The sequence below is a fragment of the Apodemus sylvaticus genome, chromosome 16, assembly GCF_947179515.1.
Source record: "Apodemus sylvaticus chromosome 16, mApoSyl1.1, whole genome shotgun sequence".
Taxonomy (NCBI): domain Eukaryota; kingdom Metazoa; phylum Chordata; class Mammalia; order Rodentia; family Muridae; genus Apodemus; species Apodemus sylvaticus.
Window position 1 is genome coordinate 39,765,829 of NC_067487.1, and position 22,437 is coordinate 39,788,265.

Sequence of the window (22,437 nt, forward strand, 5' to 3'; positions counted from 1 at the left end):
CTAAAAAATATATGTAAATAAAATATATAAATGTATATATGATGATAGAGTGTATAATGGAGAAACATGTATGTAATAGATGTAAAGATATATAATAATAAAGTAGAGTAGTATGGGAGAGGCAGATATGAATAGATATATATATGTATATACATGATAATAAAACATAATGAGTATGAGGGGAAGGCAGATGTGTGTGTTTACGTACATAAACTTCAAAGTGATCTTAAAATCTGGAGAATTATAGGTTTTAATTAGAATAAGAAGTGAACAATTTAAATTTGTGCCATTAGAATTTTACTGAAAAGGAAAAGAAGCTGTTGAATAGGGGGAGAGATAGCAGTAATGAGTTTCATCTAGTTCTTAACCTGACTACAAAAGACCCAGAGAGTAATCCCTGGCTTTCAGAGATGTTGACAAAGTTTGAGGCCTGATGGATAGATAAGGACATTACAGTACACTTGCTCTCCTAACATGTCTCTTCTGAAGCTATTGTAGCTATTGGATCTTAAATTACACTCAAATCCCATACAAGCTCTTTTCTAATCTTTGCATTGCATTCTTAGCATCTTACAAGTATCAAAAATTGCAGAGAGTCTCCAAGTTCTCAAGGCTGGGCTTAATTGTAAGTAGATATTCAGTGAAATATGAAAATGAAAGAGAGGTTTCACTGTGTGCTAACCTGCCTTCAGGGGAGGAAGCTGAACAGAGCATCATTCAGGCCAAAAATTAGGTCTCTCTCGTGGGTGGACCACTGAGCCCTCTGGGACCTGTGGGTCTGCTCTTACTGTCTCCTCTGCTCTTCTAGCCCTATCTCATCTACCTCATCCCCTTATTTCATTTTCCCAATAACTTAGAAAACTACTTTAAAAAAGATGGATGGTATTTTTTATTAAAATGGAAAAGCCATGTTATATGATAACCTTTACTCCTGTCTTGCTTCCATGTGATATCCCTGTGCTAAGGCTATAGTATATTTGGCTCGTTCTTATAGTAAATTTCTGGTTCAAAAGCTATCCCATAAACACAAAATATAAATACACCATTTTAAATTCTACAGAATATTTTGGGCATGATTCACTGTAGTTTGTATTTAGGAACATGTAGATGCTGCTTTTTTCTACCTCATAAACCACAAGAATTTGGGTGCTAGAAGAAAATCCAAAATTTGAACTTGATGGATTGCTCACTATAAAAATTAAGTGAAATATTTCCTTTATTCCACTTCTTAAAAGATTAAATGAAAGTACAAAAATTTATATCACATTATTTGTGACAATTATAGTAAATTACGACCTTTCAAATGTTTATGTCTTGAACTTGAGGTTTGGGACCTTTAAAAATAAATCTGACATAGCAGCTATAGCATAAATTTCAAATCATACAGACTATGCATCATGGGGATGACACTCTGTCATGGTACAGCTGAAAATCAGATGGAATCTCTGGGCTTATTATAAAGACCATGCCTTTATTCTTTCTCAATTTCTTGCCCTGTGATTTTTAAGGACCTACCATATATGTCTTAATATCATGCATATCACAGAGTCTGAAGTAAGTTGTTACATCAAGAAAACATTGAGGTGTTCTAATAGATAAAGCACCAGCAGAGCTATTATCTGATGCAAAGTTGTAAGAAGTTCTGTAAATGTTGAAAGGAACAAGAAACAGATTCACCTCCAGACTCACCATTTGAAAATGCTTTTCACCGTAGTATTCTACCAGGCTCTGTTTGAACATTTTACATATTTTAAACAGTTAAGAGTCCCATAACAAGCTTCTAAGCACAAGTGTACACACACACACATACACACACACACACACACACACACACACTCCTTCACTACCATGCTCCACAGCCTCTTTACGTGCTCTTACTGTAGAAATTGTCCTCTAAACTCACAGAGTGTTAGGAAGAAGTTGAGAATGCAAGTTTTGAGGGAGAACTTCCTAGGCATGTTGCCCCCCCCCCATCTTTGAGTCTGCTTTTCACATATTTACCAAGGTCTTCAAACCAACCCTGCTCCCCTTTGGTACTCTTGATAAGATTGACCAAGATAACACACCAAAAGGATAGTCACTGTAACTGATTATGTATAGCCCATTATCTGTTATCTGAGAATACAAATTAGAACTAATTATAGGATACGGATTATGGAAGCCAAATTTCCTAGGTGAGGGGTGATAAACATTAATTAAACCTGTAGTATTTGGAGCTTCCCTAATAATTCTCTCTAGTTACTCTTGCTCTACCCATTCCATTTATCTGGAGGAAACTGATGCTGTGGGAGAGAAGACTTTTTTTTTTAAATATAAAAAAAGAAGGCATCATACTCAAAGTATACTTGCCCAAAGCCTGGGTTCCTTCCCTGAATTTTTAAACCCAGATTTGTTCATGCAGTCCTCATTTGTGGGTGAAGAGACATGAATAAAAGTCACAGGAGAAACAGCACTATTGTCCTTGCAAAATGTACTTCATGGGCATGCTAGCTAATGTAACTCAGCTGCACAGACACAGGGAATAACAACCACACTTGGCCTCCATGCTCAGACATGCCTGAATCTGTAAATAAAGGTACATTACCAAGTACAGCATGGGAAGAGACCACCCAGGGCACCTGTGTTGTATTGGTGTCAGAAGTGGCCACTGTGGCTCTGAATCCAAAGATACTGCTTTTGAATCAATGCTGGACCATTGCTCTCCAGTGGGAGGTGGGGGGTGGAGGCTGGTATTAAGCCTTCTCTGTCAGTGGAAATGTGAAAATCAGCAGCTGATCTGAACATTTGCTGCTGTTGACATTCTATAAAATTTCCCCTGAGACAAGAACTCTGTGTTCCAGTCCAAATTAAGTGACTATTTCCTGTTTGTTGACCTACAGCTTCAAGGTTACTAAGTCATCAGCTTAGAAAGGTTCATTATTCCCCTCTGTTCTAGCAAAACACTGGATTCTATTAATGGTCCAAGTAAATAGCTTATATTCCCTTCATGCCAGCTACATTAGCTAGTCCCTCTCTTTTATAAAGCAGTTGAATCTCATGTCTTCCTCTTACTAGTTCAAATGAAGATGAGTAAGACAGTCAACCTCTCAAAGATCTAATGCCTTATCTGTAAATGGGAATAATGGTGACACCGCCTGTAGATGTCTTGAACTGAGTTGTCCTGTGTTATCTTTGGTGTTACTGCTTCTGATACTCAGCTGACTATAGGAAATACCTGATTCCTATGTAGGCAGACACATCTCAAAGACACATATGTCTTTTTCAAAAGGAGGATTCAAAGTCTCTTCTTTAATGCATCCAATTCCACAGTTTAATACCCTGTATAGCCACAGTTGCTTTACATCCTACATCTCACGTCATAAAGTGAGTTCAATTGCCATTCACGTGTGAGTGTCTGCTGCCTTGACTGAAGTAGAGGAGCCTCTGAACTTGACTCTTCTCCTTTTCCAACTACCAGACTGCATACTGTGCCTGAGAATTGAGATCTAAAGCCATACAAACCAAGACCAGAGTTTAAAAACAAAGATTCCCGGGCTAGCAATTCAATAGGTCTACGGCCCACATGCCCAGTGATCAAGCAAACTCCTCTGCTGGCGCTGGCTTATAATTCATGAGTCCATATGCCAAGCGTTTGCTCACAGGAAGGGGATAGCCCTTCTCTAGTACAGTTTGTATAAACTATTACTACAAACAACAAAGCTCTACAAAGAAAGGAAAGACGTGTGGTGGCACATATCTCTGATCCCAGTACTCTAGAGGCAGAGGCAGAGGCACAGAGACTTTTGAGAGTTTGAGCCGAGCCTGGTCTACATGGTGAGTTATGGGCCATCCAGGGATGCAGAGCAAGACCCTCCCCGACAAAATGGAAGTAAAGAAGGGAAGGAGGCAGAGGTGGAGAAAGGAATGAACAACAAGACAGTTGTTCCCTGTTGTCAGCAGGGAACTCAGCAGAGCCATAGAAGCTTCCCATCTCGATGGGAAATTCTCCATGTGTCCACCTCATAATAGCAAACTGATTTCTCCACACCTGTGCACAACTTTCACTTAAGCCATTCCTTACATAGCACAAAATACTGGAGACAATTTTAAGAGTTGTTTTACTTAATTAGGAAGATTTGGTGGTAAGAAGTGTTGGCTCACTCTTGAGTATTGCTCTCCTCGGATGTCTGCACCCTTCCTTTCCACATAGCTACATTTTATCTGATTGGCAGGTACCTCCTTTTTAATAGTCCCTGCAACTCTGCTTCCAAAAGAGCAGTCTTTAAGGAGCGAGGCATCTGGAGCATTAGAAGGGAATAAAAATCTCAACTCTATATCTTAGACCTGTGCACAAATATATGCGCCTAGGAACATCAAAGAAAAGGTAGAAGCCGAGGAGAATAAAATGGAAGTGTTTAAATAACAAAGTGACAGTTTAATTTTCTGTAGGGATGCTATTGTTTCTGTATGGTGTGTCTCCAAAAATATTCACGTCAGAAACTTGGTCCCAGTGTGGCAGTATCATGAGGTGGCGGGACTTTAAGCGGCTGTGTTTAGAAAATGGTTCTTAGATTATTGGGAACCTTAACTTTGGAAGGGATTAATATAGTTCATAGTGGATCACAATTCATCCCCAAGAAAGATATTCTTTAAAAACATGTGGCACTAGCTCCTTAGTCCCTCTGGCTTCCTGTGTTACCATGAGATCTCTCTCACCACACTCCCAACCTTGTGTTGCCATTCCTCATGAGACCCTCATCAAAGATAAACAAGCCAAAGGCTTGATCTTGAATCTCAGAACTGCAAAACAAATGAACATCTTTCCTTTATAAGTTCTTCAGCCGCAGATATTTCATAATGATAATGGCAAATGGACTAATTCAGAGGGCTGAGAGTCTAGGTCTCTTGCTTCATTTTACTTATTAATTTATAAATATATTAAGCTGTCTCAAGTCATAAAAATTTGGATTCTATTTCCCATTAGTAACAAAGTCACGTAGCCACAGTTTACATGTTTACATGCTTATAAATTGCTTATACATACCTAGTACTAGATATTTTGTTTATTGTACATTATACATAATAATAAATTTATAGGATGAGGATATAACACAGTGGTAGAGAGCTTTCTTAGCTTGTGCACAGGCCCTGAATTCAATCCATATCACTACAGTCTATATGCATATATATAAACATTTAAATTTTGTATATTGTTGAAACAAATGATATCTAAAATGTGATTAATATTTATTAGAGCAGAATGCTTCTTGAAATATCCTTTCACACATTTACCTGTTTAGGAAGAGACAATTCTTATTTACTGGTTTATAAAACAGGAATTTGAAGGCAGAGTCTGTATTTTGTTAATCAGTGTGTTAATTTAAAGGTGTTCCAGTGCATATCAAATTGGAGATCCACCCATAGTAAGAATAGGAGTCAATCTTTGATCAAAGTCTTCAGAGTCTTTTCTGACTTGGATGCTAACCTCTGTCAGATTCGCTTGGAGCTCATGAGAGCTTTCTCTAAGGCGATGAAAAACACCTCATCAGCTATTTTCTGATCACTAATGGACTTACATTACCGGCTCACCTTTAATTTGAAATGTCTTTACATGAGCCTTTTTAGGCCACTTGTTTCTTACAAGACAGTTACAGCTGAGCAACGCCTTATCTCCTCAGTCTCTTCAGCCTTTAAATCAGCCAAGAAGAACCTGATAAAACTTCTGCTATGGGAAGAGATGAGGGATGAGTCTATGAACAAGCACTGTGAATCGTGACCCTCCACTCTTTCTGTGAAGTTCCGCTCATAGCAAATGTGGCATGTGACTCATGTACACAGACTTAGCAAAGACTCTGTATGAGTCTGATCTGCAATATTAGAAATCTTTCTTTACTTTTCTATGTAAGACAAATAGCACACAAAATATATTTTCTTTCTATCCCTTAATGGATCACCTGACATAACCAACTGCAACACTAGATAATCTTTTGGGCCGCTATGTGTAGATGTGTAGATACGAATTTTACTTAATTTCAAGTATCTCTGTTGCCAGGATTCACAGCCAGGCTTTGCTGACATCGTTTTCTCTGCCCTGTGATTCTGGAGCATATCCTGAGGCACGCTCCCTTAAACCCGTCCCTGATTGTTAATCTCCATCCTAGGAAAACCATTCTTGAAATACATAGCCTATTGCTGTGTCTCCCCAGGAAGCAGCAGCCGCACAGCTGCAGGCTCTCCAAGCTGTAGCTGTCCACCACTAACAGTTTTTAAGGGGAACCTTGGAAGAGAAAGCCTATGAGAAGATTGCCAGCTTCAGCATGCATGTTTGAGAGCATCAAGAGATTAACCCCCTTACATTAACCCCAAAGGCTGTTTCAGTTTGTTTCCATTCTGCCAGTCTATTGGCTGTGTACCATACCTATTTGCTGCCACCTAGTGTATGGAAATGTAGTGACACGTGAAATTTGAACTCATTGGATGCTGGAACATTACTTACATACTACTCAGAATGATTCTTCATTTTGGGTTTTCATAAATTTCTGTCAGATAGACTAGGGGCTCAGGAGCAAGCCAAGCCCTGACAAGGGTATCATTGGATATTAGTTAGGCTTTGAAACTCTTGGGTACATAGTAAACATAGAAGAGAACCAGAAACCATGGTTTTCACTTCATAGAGGGAGTAGAAGCCTCAGTAGAACCCTCACTCTTTACCAACCACATGATCATCGGCAGTTCTTTCTTTTTTTGTTGTTTTTTGTTTGTTGGTTGGTTGGTTTGTTGGGTTTTTATTAGCTATATTCTTTATTTACATTTCAGATGATTTCTCCGTTCCTGTATCCCCCCTCTCCGAAAGTCCCATAAGCTCTCTTCCCTCCCCCTGTTACCCCATCCACCCCTTCCCACTTCCCTGTTCTGGTATTCCCCGACACTGCTGCACTGAGCCTTTCTAGAACCAGGGGCCACTCTTTCCTTCTTCTTGGACCTCATTTGATATGTTGATTGTGTCTTGGGTATTCCAAGCTTCTAGGCTAATATCCACTTATCAGTGAGTGCATACCATGAGTGTTCTTTTGAAACTGGGTTACCTCACTTAGAATGATGTTCTCCAGCTCCATCCATTTGTCTAAGAATTTCATGAATTCAATGTTTCTAATAGCTGAATAGTACTATTATTCATAGTACATAATACACATAGTACATAAAAATGTGTATATACACCACATTTTTTGTATCCATTCCTCTGTTGAGGGACATCTGGGTCCTTTCTGGCTTCTGGATATTATAAATAGGACTGCTATGAACATAGTGGAGCATGTATCCTTATTACATGTTGGGGAATCCTCTGGGTATATGCCCAGGAGTGGTATAGCAGGGTCCTCCAGAAGTGTCATGCCCAGTTTTCTGAGGAACCGCCAGACTGATTTCCAGAGTGGTTGTACCAGCTTGCAATCCCACCAGCAGTGGAGGAGTATTCCTCTTTCTCCACATCCTCTCAAACACCTGCTGTCTCCTGAGTTCTTAATTTTAGCCATTCTGACTGGTGTGAGGTGAAATCTCAGGGTTGTTTTGATTTGCATTTCCCTAATGACTAATGATGTTGAACATTTCTTAAGGTGCTTCTCAGCCATCCTAAGTTCTTCAGTGAAAATTCTTTGTTTGGCTCTGTACCCCATTTTTAATGGGGTTATTTTGTTTCTATTCTCAACAGTAAAAGAACTTCTGGGGGAATCAGTATCCCAGACCTCAAGCAATACTAGAGAGCATTAGTGTTAAAAACTGCATGGTATTGGTACAGTAACAGGCAGGTAGATTAATGGAATAGGTTTGAAGACCCAGAAATGAACCCACACACCTATGGTCACTTGATATTTGACAAAGGAGCTGAAAACATCCAGTGGAAAAAAGAGCCTTTTCAACAAATGGTGCTGGTTCAACTGGAGGTCAGCATGCAGAAGAATGCGAATTGATCCATCCTTATCTCCTTGTACTAAGCTCAACTCCAAGTGGATCAAGGACCTCCACATAAATCCAGACACACTGAAACTAATAGAAAAGAAACTGGGGAAGACCCTTGAGGACATGGACACAGGGGGAAAGTTCCTGAACAGAATACCAATAGCTTATGCTCTAACATCAAGAATTGACAAATGTGACCTCATAAAATTACAAAGTTTCTGTAAGGCAAAGGACACCATCAAAAGGACAAATAGGAAACCAACAAATTGGGAAAAGATCTTCGATCTTTCTTTAGACAGCATCTTTTTCTGCTTGTGGTAAAATGGAATGGCAAGTCTGGCTAACTTCAAGCCCTAAGAATCTATGACTCTAAATAAGCCAAAGTCATGCCCCAGAAGACAGTTATGTGCCTGTAATGAATGTCATTTCTATGTGAATATCTGACCTCTGATTATAGCTAGATGTGAGCAGAGCTCATGACTTGGAAGAACCAAATCCATACAGGCCATGATTTTATTTCGTGTATTCATGAGCTGTCACTGGACTGTTGTCTATCAATACATAGGCTAATCATATATATGTCTCTAGTCTCCTGGCCTCTCATGGACATTTGGAAGGGGGCTCCTGTAAATAACCCATTTCCCAAGCTAGCTTAGAATGTTGCATCCCCTTATTTAAACAACTCTACATAGTGTTTTCAGTATATGCTACAATGTTTATTTGGGGGTTGCCTTAGGAGTCTTATTTTCTCCGTCAGTCTGGGACATCTTCACCTTCTCATTTCTGTGAAAGAAAAATCTGGCACATCCTGAAGACAGTGCATATGTTTCTCATAATGATGATGTTTTTCCCATTTACTTCACATACATAAGAGTAAAAGGTTAAATACAAGGCCTTTTCAGATTGTATCCACAGCACTTAGTCTCTAGGCTCTGGTCTTTTACAGCTATCTAGCAGCTCATAGATGCCTATAACTCTTTGAACTTAATGCCAAAAAGGAAAAATACTACAGCATACCATATGTGGAGAGAAGCTTTGAAGTGAGAAAATTGTGGTTTCATGTCCCAGATTTACTATTTACTGCTTCTGTGTTTTGCCAAGAAATTATCTGACCTCTCAAAAGCAGCCCCTTAGCTATAAATGAGGATCGCAACACTAACACACAGCACTTTACACACAAGAAGTATGTGTAGGAAATGACAAAGCATACACTAGGAGTGTGGCACACAGTAGGAAACTAATCTCTTCTAGAATACTTTTATACAGTGCTTAAGTAAATGTTCTGCTTATACTCAATGCTGATGGAGAGGGGTGTGGCAGGGACACTGAAGAGATGGTTCAGTCAGCAAAGCACTTGCCATGCAAGCCTGAGAACTCAATTCAGACTTCTAGAACCCACGGGGCAACAGCATGTATCTCTCACACTCCAGAGGTCATGGGTCATCTCTCTTGGTGTAGGCAATGATGATGAACAAAAAAACATGTCTCAAACAAGGCAGAAGGTGAGAACCAGCAACCAGGCTTGGCCTCTGATTTCCAAATACATACATCATAAAATGTCACACCTACACCCACACCTACACATACACACACACACACACACACACATACCATACACATACTACACACAAAAAAAATATTTTTCAATTTCTCAAATTAAAAAGTAATCAGAACAGTATTGTCATACTGTGAGACATTTCCATTCAGAAGCTATTATCAGCAAACGTGATCCTGTTGGCAAGATGTAAATTCTGGGAATGTGGAGGCATGTGGCAGTCACACAGAGTGCTCCTAGCATCTAGCAGGCAGAGGGTAAGAATGATGTTAACTATTTCAAATGCACAAGAAGGCACTGAAATACCCAAAGTACGGAGGTGTAAAAAGTTCTGTTGGATTCTAGACACTTAACGTAGAAATTCTAACTACACAAATAGAAAAAAAGCTTCCATTGTGGTTAGCTATGAAGAGTTGCACCTTGCCAAAGGATCATATTTTAATTATTATGCATTTTTAGACTAATATCAAATAAAGTTTTGCTGCTTTTACTTGAAGGTCAATTCCCAGAGGTATCTGGGTCTACTAAAATACTAGGAATGTTGTGTTTCTCTCTTAGGTCCTGTTAGTAGCTATTTGCCAAAAACTAAGCACAAGTCAAGATCTCAGTGTAACTCACCTCTCAGTGACTATAAAGAATGGGGACTATAATTCTCCTAGCAAGGTGTACATTTGGCACTCCATCTCAGATCCCACTGGCTTCCAAGCTTGTCTTTCCATGGTTATATTAATGGTGTGCTCTATGGGCGGTTGTAGCTCTCCTCCAAAGCTATCTGTCTCTTCTCTCTGGACAGACACAGAGCTGAGGCCTGGGAGTCAACCTTGCTCCTAGGATCTGCTTCCAAGAATCTTCCACTAAGTTCTATGACTCGACACCTTACACAGCTGAACTCTGAGCTGAGTTCTTAGCTGAACTCTTGTAGTGTATTAGAAACTACAATGGGAGAAGCCCTGGAAGACAGATTCCCTTTCCACTTGCATTTCCACTTCACGTGAGTGGAAGTTGAGACCTGATCTACTTGAGAGACGTCAAACCAATCTCAGACAGCAGAGTCATGTTGAGCATGGCAGTTTTGCATCCTCATTACATGGAATTCCCCCCACCCCCACCCTGCTGCCCCAGGATTCAGTGCATGCTGCTTCACCTTGATAATTCACCTTGCAGTCCCCATTTGTCATGTTTTCCCCAAGACTCAGTATTTGAAGAGCCTTTTAGTATAAACACTTGAGAAACTCCTTGTTGTGCTGGTGTAATATAGAAGCTCATTGTTCTATTCAGTGGTCCTCAACACATCACAATCACCTGGAACATTTCAACAATGCTCAGGTATCACCTCAGTCTAATTCAATTAGTCCTCTAAGGTTTTGTTGTTATTATTCCAAGTGATACTAATATGCTGCCAGAATTTAGACCCACTAGTCCAGTTGGAAAGAGTTAGCATGCAGGCACCCAATCCATGGATCTCAATCATTTTTCTTTTCTTTTCTTCTGAGATTATAATATAGCTACAGACTTTCTCTCTTCCATTTCCCCCCCAAAACCCTCCCATGTATCCCTCTGCACTCTCCTTCAAATTCATGACCTCATTTTTCATTAATCATTATTGTATGTATATATGTATTTACACATGTATGTATATATACATAGACACATGTGCATCTCTAAATATAACCTGTTACCTGTTCAGTCTGTATAATGTTACTTGCATGTGTGTTTTCAGTGCTGACTCTTTGACATTAGATAGTCAATTGATGTGCTCTTCTCTGGGAAAAATCATTTCTCCGCTCTAAGATTTCTTCAGCTACCTATAGTTCTTTGGGTAGGGTCAAGGTCTCATGGGCCCTTTCCCTATCCACTTTGGCATGTCTGTTGTTCAGTTCATGTTTGGGTAGTCATATTGGTAAGGCATTCTGGGTATATTTTCTGACATTCCTAAGAGACACAATCTCACAGAAAACTCCCTGATCCTCTGGATCTTTACAGTGCTCCCAGCCCTTCCTCTGCAATGTTCTCTGAGTCTTAGGTGTGGAGGTATTTTGTGGGTATGTTTATCAGGATTGGAATCTACAATTGTATTTTAATTGGTTCTGGTTTTTCTGAAGTAGTCTTGATCTGTTGCAAATAGAGACTTCCTTGGTGAGGAGAAAAGAGCACATTTACCTATGTATGTTTATACACAATGAGGACAAATTTTTATAGATTGTTGTTAGAGATTATGCTGGTTTGGTAAAGCAGTGGTTGTAGATTCTCCTCTAACAACCATGACTCCATTAGCACTGAAAGGCCCACTATCAGCTATGTTTTCCCTCTTGTTGACTGTGTCTTAAATTCAAGAGAGAGCTGTTAGTTACCACCAAGGTATGTGTGCATACTACTGCACCTTTAGGGCTATTGTCCCATACTGGTCATTGATGTGGTTCATGGGTGTCACAGCTAAGTAGGAATATTGGTTGCCGCCATCATTTTCAGGTTTGCATGACACCTTCTGCTACAGAAGTCCCATGAGTCTCAATCTTAATATGCAGAGACAGATGGTCAGAGAGCATGCTAGAATAATGATCTTAATCTTGTAGATACTTAATCTAGTAGATTAATGAGTAAACACACATATCTAATATACCTCTTACTGATGATGTTTGGTCAGCAAACTTCATCTGTTTGTTTTTCATCTCAGGAAACTAGGTAGAGCTGTTTACTCCATCCTTCCTCCTCTTTGAAACCTCCTCCATCCTTAGATACACTGACCTTCAGTTCTTAGTAACCATTTCTTTCTCTGATTTCCTAAAGTCATCATTGCTTTTAACTACCTTTATTCTTAGCTATGTCTATATATGTGCACACATTATTTTATCTGTAGTTCAATAACTCTTCAAAAGCAGAATTCAGATACAATGGGTTTTTATGTGTGTGTGTGTGTTTCTTAGTGCAACTTAAGAGTGCTAGCCAGGCTTCATAAATGCTTCTGAATTAACTAAAACATTGAATATCAGACATGAATTATCCCAGACTATTCTATGGACTTGAAAATGCAAAACATTTTTCTTTGTTGAATAACAACAAAGTTTAGATAAGCTAGGGAGTAGGAGAGATTGAAGCTATGGATATTTTGTGTTTATTTCATTCTATGTGCATATATTTGAATTTACACCAGTCAGAATGGCTAAGATTAAAAACTCAGGAGACAGCAGGTGTTGGCGAGGATGTGGAGAAAGAGGAACACCCCTCCACTGCTGGTGGGGTTGCAAATTGGTACAACCACTCTGGAAATCAGTCTGGCGGTTCCTCCGAAAACTGGGCACGTCACTTCCAAAAGATCCTGCTATACCACTCCTGGGCATATACCCAGAGGATTCCCCAGCAGGTATTAAGGATATGTGCTCCACTATGTTCATAGCAGCCCTATTTATAATAGCCAGAAGCTGAAAAGAACCCAGGTATCCCTCAACAGAAGAATGGATGCAAAAAATGTGGTATATATACACAATGGAGTACTATTCAGCCATTAGAAACAATGAATTCATGAAATTCTTAGGCAAATGGATGGAGCTGGAGAACATCATACTAAGTTAGGTAACCCAGTCTCAAAAGATCAATCATGGTATGCACTCACTAATAAGTGGATATTAGCCTGGAAAAGTGGAATACCCAAAACATAATCCACACATCAAATGAGGTACAAGAAGAACGGTGGAGTGGCCCCTGGTTCTGGAAAGACTCAGTGTAGCAGTATAAGGCAAAACCAGAACAGGGAAGTGGGAAGGGGTGGGTGGGAGAACAGGAGGAGGGAAGGGGGCTTATGTGACTTTCGGGGAGTAGGGGCCAGAAAAGGGGAAATCATTTGAAATGTAAATAAAAAATATATCAAAAAAAACCAAACAAACCAAAAAAAAAAAGAAGTTATGTTATATAACATTCAAAAAAAAAAGAAAAAAGAAAAGTATTCTGTACTCTTACGCTGTAGCTTATTTGGAACAAGGCAGGACTGACATTAGTCCAGTCTTTTGTTTTCCATGCCCACTGTCCTGTGCATTGTTCACATCTCTAATAGATGTACTCTCTACCAAGACTTGATAGTCTACAATGTCTCCAGTCACACCCAAATGTCTAATGGAAAGGAAACAAAACCTTATTTGAGAACTCTTGGCTGAGGACAATGAGGTGTCACCTAGCTACATGTGTATACCTAGCTCAGTATATACCTGAGTATCTAAAGAATAATATTAGTGGTACACACATAAGAGAATGGCAATTCACTGTGCTCTAAGAAATACATTTTTAAGGATTAAAAGAAAACTTTCTTTTTGTGATGCAGAGGACATATCTACGTGATACATATCAATGAATTTGCCAGGTTGGTCATACAATAGAAGTGTGCTGTACACATAAACCAATTTTAAAATATCTACATATTTTTATACATAAGAACTCAAAAATACAGTGATAGTAATTCCTCATAACAAGAGAATATATGCAGGGCAGAAATTACTAATAAACAGTAACTCATGTTTTTTCCTTCTCAGAGGAGAACCCAACCTCTTTATGTAAAATGTTCTGTCTGGTTTGCCATAATCCTTGGGTTAGAATATACTACCTACGGAAGTAAATATCATTAATCTTCTGGCTACCCATAACTAATTGCTCAGTGGTTGTTGAGCAATGCACAAAGGAATGAGTGGAACCCAACCCTAAAATCAAAAACTTTTAGTGTATCTTCTTACTTAATTTTTTGTTGCTGTGATAAAATACCCTAACAGTAGCAACTTGGGAAAGAAAGGGTTTATTTTACCTCATAAATAGGAGTCACAGTCCAGCATTATAGAGAAACTAAGCCACAAGAACTTGAAACAGTCAGTCACATCTGTAATAAGACCAGAGCAAAGAGGCAGTATATGAATACTCATGCGCTTTTTACTGTCTTCCTTCCCTCTCACATGTTCTAATCAGGGGATGGAGTCACTAACAGTGGACAAGCCTTGCACTTAATTAACATAGTCAGGAGAGTCCCTCACAGACATGCCCACAAACCAAGCTAATATACGCAGATCTTAACAAGACTCTTTCCAGGTGATAATAGATTATGCTGACATTAACATCGCATGTGCTCAGTACAAAAATGTTCCCATTGCATTTTGAACTGTATCTCTGACTCTTTTGCCTGCTCTTGGGACTCTTTTCCCCATATTGGTTTGCTTTGTCTGGCCTTGATATGAGAGATTTTTGCTTTGTCTAATTGTTATCTTGTTTTGTCCTGTTTGGCTCTTGTCTCTTGGAGGCCTGCTCTTTTCTGAAGTGGAAATGGAAGTTGAGTGAATCTGAGGCAAAGGGAAGATGGGGGGGTGGGGATCCAAGAGGAGTGGAGGGAAGGAAACCTGTAGTTGGAATATATTGTATGAGAGAAGAATCTATTTTCAATAAATTTTTTAAAAGAAAAAGATGAGGTTATATATAAAAGGGTATATATCATTGTCATTCAGAATTAATGTTCTCAACAAAATGACAGTCAGGACTCATTTCCCCACTACTTTCCTCTAGCAATAAGGCTCCCTCTAACTTCAGATTCTAAGTTTTCTGTGACATCAACTTGATTTTGGCAAAGGCACTGCTAAACATTCAGGATTGCATTGTAACGTTCCAACACTTCTTTCTCCTGCCATTACTGGCTAAGAACTTGACATGTGAAATTCAGACAAGACCCCCCAATGAATGGTAACAAGTAGAATGCCTGCTGACTCTCAGAAAGGAAATTGAGACATGACCTAGTGGGTCCTAAATTACCCGCCAAATGCTACTTATAAAAGCCACTGGGAAACATTTAAAAGTCCAATACACAAACAAATCATTGACCCATAAATTACTAATTAAACAGAATTTTAAAGGATAGAACATAAGCATCAATATTTACTTAATCTTCAATAAATTCAGACATGTAAGGTTTATTTCTGTCTGTGGATTTCTTACCATGAATTTGAATTTCAAAGGACCTGACAGCCCCACATAGAACTGCTTCAGCTAAGTCCCACTGAGGAACTTTTCATATGGCCAAGGGCTCGAGCAGTGCTTTTTGTGCAGTGAATTATAAAACTGTTCCCAGGACAGTAGTGGCCCAGATTAATAGTAATGGCTTTAGAATTTCAAAAGTGACTATCCAATAGAAGATATCAAGGAATTTCAAGTTACCTTATAGTTAGTGAACTTTATAACTTCTTGCCTTACATATTTTAAATAAATTTTTTAGGAAAACAACTATATTTTTATTAGATTTTTTAACAAAATAACTTTACAATCAGATGGTAAGATGTCATAGCAACACATCAGGTGCCACAAACAGCAAACTGTCCAATCTCACAATTAAAGTAAATGCCACAGTTGTCAAGTTGTGGACATACTTGTTATATTCACACAGGGGACTTGGACTATATAATTTACACACCTTGATATTAAAGTAAGAAATAATTAAGATTCAGCACAAATTGGGTACTTTCTTTGTTACAAAAATTTAGGAATGTATGAGTTTTTAAACATAAAACTTATTTACAAGTCTCCAAATTTTCTTAAAAATATCACATGAGACATAAGCAAATAGAATTCACTGGCTTTTGAAGCATTTAGAAGCTCTGGTGAACATCAATACCTTCAGAGAGGTTACATCATGCTGAACTTTGTAGAATCAACATCACTTTCTAATTCCAAGCTCCTACAGAACATCCCATAGAGCTCTTAACACCCAATGGCTCTTCTAGCCCAAAGTTTCAAAGTCCTTCCACAGTCCTCTCTGAGGCATGGTTAGGTTATCACAGGAATAACCCACTATGTTGGTACCCACTATGCTGTCTTAGTCAGGGTTTTTATTCCTACACAAACATCATGACCAAGAAGCAAGCTGGGGAGAAAAGGGTTTATTCAGCTTACACTTCCACATTGCTGTTCATCACCAAAGAAAGTCAGGAGTAGAACTCCAGCAGATCAGGAAGCAGGAGCTGATGCAGAGACCATGGATAGATGTTACTTACTGGTTTGCTTCCCCTGGCTTGCTCAGCTTGCTTTTTTATAGAACCCAGGACTACCAGCCCAGGGATGGCAACACCCACAATAGGATAGGCCCGCCCCCTTGATTGCTAATTGAGAAAATGCCTTACAGCTGGATCTCATGGAGTCATTTCCTCAAGTGAGGCTCCTTTCTCTGTGATAACTCCAGCTTGTGTCAAGTTGACACACAAAACCAGCCAGTACAGTCAACCTCTGGCCTACACAAACACACACAGACATAGACACATACTCACACATACACACACATGCACGCACGCACACACACACACACGCAGTCACATACAGGCATGAGGGCACACACATGCATATATGCTACTGAACACACTCTCATGTATACACACAAACATCCACATATAATAATCCATGCATTCATAAACACAAAGTCTCCAAAGAATGCAAATGACTACCAATGCTCTTCCAAGATCTTTGAGTACAAGCAGTGTTAATGTTAACATTTTTTCAAAATGTGGAACATCTTCAGTTCCAACACTCATTTGTACAAGTGACAATTAATCTGGGTATGAAGGTTGAACTTTGTTGCGAATTGCAACATCCTTTTCTGGGATGCTATAAGTAGATGCTAAACAATACAATCCTTAGACTTAAGCATTGTTCCTTAGGAGCTTTCTGCTCTCTACCTATTATCACACTTCTAGTCCTAGGCATGCCTTCCAAATGAACTACCTGCCGCGGTATCCTTCCCAATAGCTCTGAGTCTTAAACAGGTCCTAAGGAAAAATGCAGGGAATGAAGCCACAACATTTTGGCTTCAGAATTGATGGCTGACAGTAGCGAGGGATAGATTCTGAGCAGGTGAGCCAGGAAATCAGTTTTTCCAAATGTTAGCATCACCTCCTGGAGAGACTGGCTTTATCTCTGTAGTTCCTGCTTTGTACACTTCAACAGTTATTTTTCATGAGAATGTTGAATGACCCTCCTCGTTTATGCCTTTTCTCCTTACTCTACAGGTTCTTCTGGAAAGCCTCGATTCACCAAGTGTCGTTCCCCTGAACTGGAGACATTTTCATGCTACTGGACAGAAGGAGATAATCATGACTTAAAGGTCCCAGGATCCATTCAGCTATACTATGCTAGAAGGTGAAGGCTTCATGCCCTTCTGACTTTGTTCTCCACTGATTTGTCAGTGTGGTGTGGAGAGATTCAAGGTCTGGATGAGAGCATGTGAGCATGCCTGTGTGGTGTGTGAGTGTGTGCAGAGGCTTGAGTAGTATTTGAACTGAAGAGGTCTCAGGGACCTCTTTAATGTAGTGTTAAGTTGGGGACAAGAAGCGGGGGAAAAACTGTGAATATATGAAGGAAAGGTTTTGGAGGCAAAGAAAATCGCAGATGCAATGTCCCGGTGGCCATGTTGACTTGTTGGAAAATCAGAAGAGCCTGTACACGTGACATGAGGCTGAAACTTGGGACAGTGACATGTGAAGGAGTTAGAAGACTGCTCAGAGATGGCACCAATGCTTGTAGGCCAGGGAAGACCACTGAATCTTACTTTGTGCTTTGAAAAAAAAAGTGTTTTAAGAGCCTCCATTACTTTTCTCCATAAGAATAGGCTGTTGTCTTAATTAATTAATTACACTAAGTGAGGGAACTTGCTCTTTCGGTTTTTCATCCATGTCATGACACTCAGGAAGAAAACAAACATGAAAGCATGGCCAACACCCAGTCATTATGTTTTATTCCTTAGACATGTCCTCCTTTCTTCTCCTTAACTGTTACTTCAAAGCATCAGCATAATTTATGGGATGCTCAGTGATATTTTAATATATCTATATGATGTGTAATTCTCAAACCAGGACAATTGGTGTATCTATCATTTGAGGCATTTATCATTTCTTTGTGCTGGGGCCATCTAAATTCCTCTTTACTGGGTATTTTGAAATACCTAATTAATCATTGTCAACTATAATTACCCTACTGTGCTATACAACAAAACTTCTCGGATTTAAATGTTAAGAGTTAAATACTTTCTTATCTTTCTTTCCTCCCTAAACCTCCAGGGAAGGCCAACGCCAAGCTGCCAGGTTAGTGAGGACCCTTTGTCTTAGACTCTCGTCCAAGGATCTGAGAACAATGTGTTCCACTCCATAGATGATAGGGAAGGGAAGGAAAATGTGGGGGTGGTTAGTCTGAGCTAGCCTCCTTCACAATAATAATATAGAACCTAGATTTCTAAGTTATAAAAAGTAATTCCTTATTGCTTATGGTTATTAATAATAGACTATGAGAACTTCCTAATATGTACCCGAGTGTTTAATTTACAGACAACAAAACCTTTAAGTGAATGACAAAGACTGACCCTATGTACCTTCTAGTTAGGAAAGGCATCACAGAAATACCCCCTAGCAAAGGCACACAGTGACGAGGTAGTTTGTCACCAAACGCAAACACACCACTTATTTATCTTGAGGTTGATACTGTAAAGTGGCATGGGCCAATAAAGTAGAGGCAGGCAGGCAGGCAGATAGATAGATAGATAGATAGATAGATAGATAGATAGATATAGACAGATGATAGATAGATAGATAGATAGATAGATAGATAGATGATAGATAGATGATAGATAGATAGATATGATAGATAGATAGATAGATAGATGATAGATAGATAGATAGATGATAGATAGATAGATAGATAGACAAATAGATAGACAGATACTCATATGTGAAGCTAAAGTGTTTGGTAACACTTTTTAATATGTATGAATTGATTCTGTTATTTTTTTAATTTTCTATATTCTTTGTTTACATTCCAAATGATTTCCCCTTTTCCCGGTTCCCCCCTCCCCATATGTCCCATAAGCCTTCTTCTCTCCACCCATTCTCCAATCACCTCCCTCCTTTTTCTCTGTCCTGGTACTCCCCTACAATGCTGTTATTTCTAATATGAACAGAGAGAGAAACTCACTAGATGCCATCTTTACACATTTTTATAGTAGCTCAGACAACTTAGAGCCATCAAAACAAATGAGAATTTTTTCATACAGGTACCACTGGCCAAACCGATCCAAGTAGCAATGGGATAACATCTTGCTGCAGTTCCACTCCAGGAAAATGATTTTTCTACCATCCTGGCAGTCACCCAAGCTAGCCAGAAGCCAAAGGATAAATCCAGAGACACAACACCCTCACAGACATCACAGACATCCTTGTCTCGTACGATCTTCCCTCAGCCACAGCAACTGTCTGTAGGCCTCTTCCTTACATCCCAATCTTCCCAGCATCCCCAATCTGCACTCACTCAGGGAACTAACAAGAAATCTGCTGGAAGCGTGACCAGGGAAAAAGAAAATCGCAGACATATGCAAAAGAACATTCTGTTTTAGCCCTAGTGGAACCTAGAATCCCAGGAGAAAAATATTCCCACCTCCCTAAATACCATGAATACAAACAAATTCATGATGAAGTGCCAAACCAAACTCCCCAAATCAGGATTTCATGTTTTCTCTACAAAAAAAAAAGTAAATACTTTGAATATTCTAGCCAAACCCACAAAGCCCTCAGCACTATTTGTCTGAGAATCAAGTGTAAAATCCAGGGTTAGTCGATCAGAATGGGTCTGTACTGACGCATGCGTTCTCAGTTCCCACTTTATCAGAGATAAAGGCACAGAGGGGACTTCCAACTCTTTTTATTGTTTCTGAGAATTTGTTCCTAGTCAGCTCCTAAAACTATAGAATCATTCCTCTCATGCCTCACCCACAACACTACAGCACACTTTAATTCAACACGCATAGTCTGTGGAGGCAGAAAGAGCCAGAAGATGTGGTAGTATGACTGGGCTGTTCTTGGAATCCAAAGCATACAAGAATCTAAGCACGTTGGGCTGTCAACACGACAGAAGGGCACAGGCCTGCATGTGTTCTGCTTGGACCCAGTCCTAGCCAGGTAAGCTGGCAGAGGAGTCGGCCCAGCTTAAGAAAGCAGCTGATTCAGAGCAGTCTCTGAAGCCCTGTGATTGAGATCCTGCAAATCCAGCCTCTGCACTTGACGGCAACTGGGCTTAAATGCAAAGCAGAGCCATGGCAGAAAGAGGCACTGCCAAGTGTGGCAGAGCTTTGGGAAGGCTTCCTGGGAGCGAACTGGAGCCTGTCGACATCAGCCTTTCATTCCCTTCTTTTTACCATTTATGTTAACTAAAAACAAATTGTATCATCAGAAATCCTAAAAGATTTGAGATCCATTTCACTGGGGTGTAAGGTGATGTCTCCTTTTGTTAGAGGAGGTTGGTTGACTATGCCCATTCCGGAAGATTATGCCAGACAGAGGTGGGATGTATGTATGGCCTGTGGGTTCAAGAGACTCCAAATGACCCAGTGGCTCTTGATGGAAGGAGGTGGTCATGGTGGCTAACAGTTGGCACCCCTCAGTTAGAATTACTTAATGTTTGTGGTCCTGGAATCTGGTTTTATTTTTATGACTTCTCTGTTCTTTATTTTTACTCCAGTCCAAACCTTTAGAGAGAGATACTGCTTTCACTCTCTGCTTTTAATGAAATCTCTTAAGGTCCTTATTCCTTCCCAAGATAGTCTTGTGGCAAATCAAGAGAAGTGCATTTGAGGGCAAAAGAAGAAGAAAGTAGCTTCCTTAGATCATCTTATGTCTTGTATAGAACACGGGGAAGACAGGTGACTTCATGTTTCATGAGGTTATTTGGGGTTACTAACTTAGTTGGGTACGGTGGCGTGCATTTAGTCCACTCGAAAGGCAGAAGGAAGTGGTTCTCTGAGTTCAAGGCTAGCCTGGTCTACAAAGCAAGTTTCAGAACACCTAGGACTACACAACTGTTCTGAAATCATGTCTCAAAAACCATGAGAGAGAGAGAGACAGAGAGAGACAGAGAGACAGAGAGATGACAGAGAGAGTCAGACAGACAGAGAGATGACAGAGAGAGTCAGACAAGACAGCGAAAGAGAGAAAGCCTGAGATTGGGAGTTGTGTTTTAAGCGAGCTATTCCTGATCTGCCATGCTTCGCTCAGATGAACTGTAAGCGCTATGTCCTGTGGAACTAATAGATTTAGAAATCCTAACCAGCTTTTTACACACAAGGCCAGGGAACAGAGCTACTTACATTGCCAAATGTCACAAAACCTCACAGAAACTGTGAAGCACAACAGAGTTAGGTGGCTCTTTATAGTGGACGCAGACCTGCTGACCACTAGCTGCCCTGAATCTTTGCACCATTCTAAGACTTACTTTTTTAAATGGATGCAATTAAATACATAAAGTGCACTTGATATCTTTTCTGGTATTGTTGAATGCCCAATGTCCTGGACAATTTGGGTAGAAATTTTTAATTCACATTCAGCTAGAATGTCACTACCATTCAGTGAGTCGCCTGTCTCTGACCGCTCACTGTCACACCGCAGTTCACAGGCATGAACACGCACACTTTATCTTTCCCTTTGCTTTCCTCCGCTTACTTTCCCTGTAATAGAGGAGTCTTTTTTTCCACCCAAGGACATGCAGCTTTTATGAATCTCAGCCAGCATTTAAGCAACAGTTCAGTGTCTCAGATTCTGAATTCTCTCCTGTCTTAATCCCATGTGTTCAAACAGCTGATGAGCAGCTGTCTCCATGGCCCCTGATTCTATATAAGTCCCTAGTACCAAACAATGAGCCTGTGAAACAGCTGTTAAGGAGGAAATGTGAATGCGGCTGACTTCAGGGCTCTTCCTTCCTTCCTTCCTTTCAGGCCCTGCCTCCCCCCAGCCTGTGTTTTGATTGCCCACTGCGGCTGGCACCTCCTGACAGTGTGAAACTCTCAAACATCCACATCTAGCTTTGCCAGCCCCAACACCTGTGCCTGCACAGAGTCACTCCTGTCACTGTGTGGTGTCTGTGTGTGTGTGTGTGTGTGTCCATCTGTCTGTCAGTCTGGGTAT

At 39.9% G+C, this 22,437-nt stretch overlaps 1 protein-coding gene across 2 annotated transcripts in view; it reads left to right on the forward strand.

Annotated features, from left to right (window-relative positions):
• The window catches only part of Ghr (growth hormone receptor), a 238,825-nt gene that overhangs the window by 193,524 nt on the left and 22,864 nt on the right, over nt 1–22,437 (forward strand). The window contains exons 3-4 of one of the 2 annotated variants that reach the window (XM_052159774.1): nt 17,506–17,635; nt 18,553–18,576. In XM_052159774.1, the coding sequence (XP_052015734.1) occupies nt 17,506–17,635; nt 18,553–18,576 (154 nt within the window). The remainder of the gene's footprint in view (nt 1–17,505; nt 17,636–18,552; nt 18,577–22,437) is intronic. The other variant, XM_052159775.1, reaches the window with a different exon arrangement.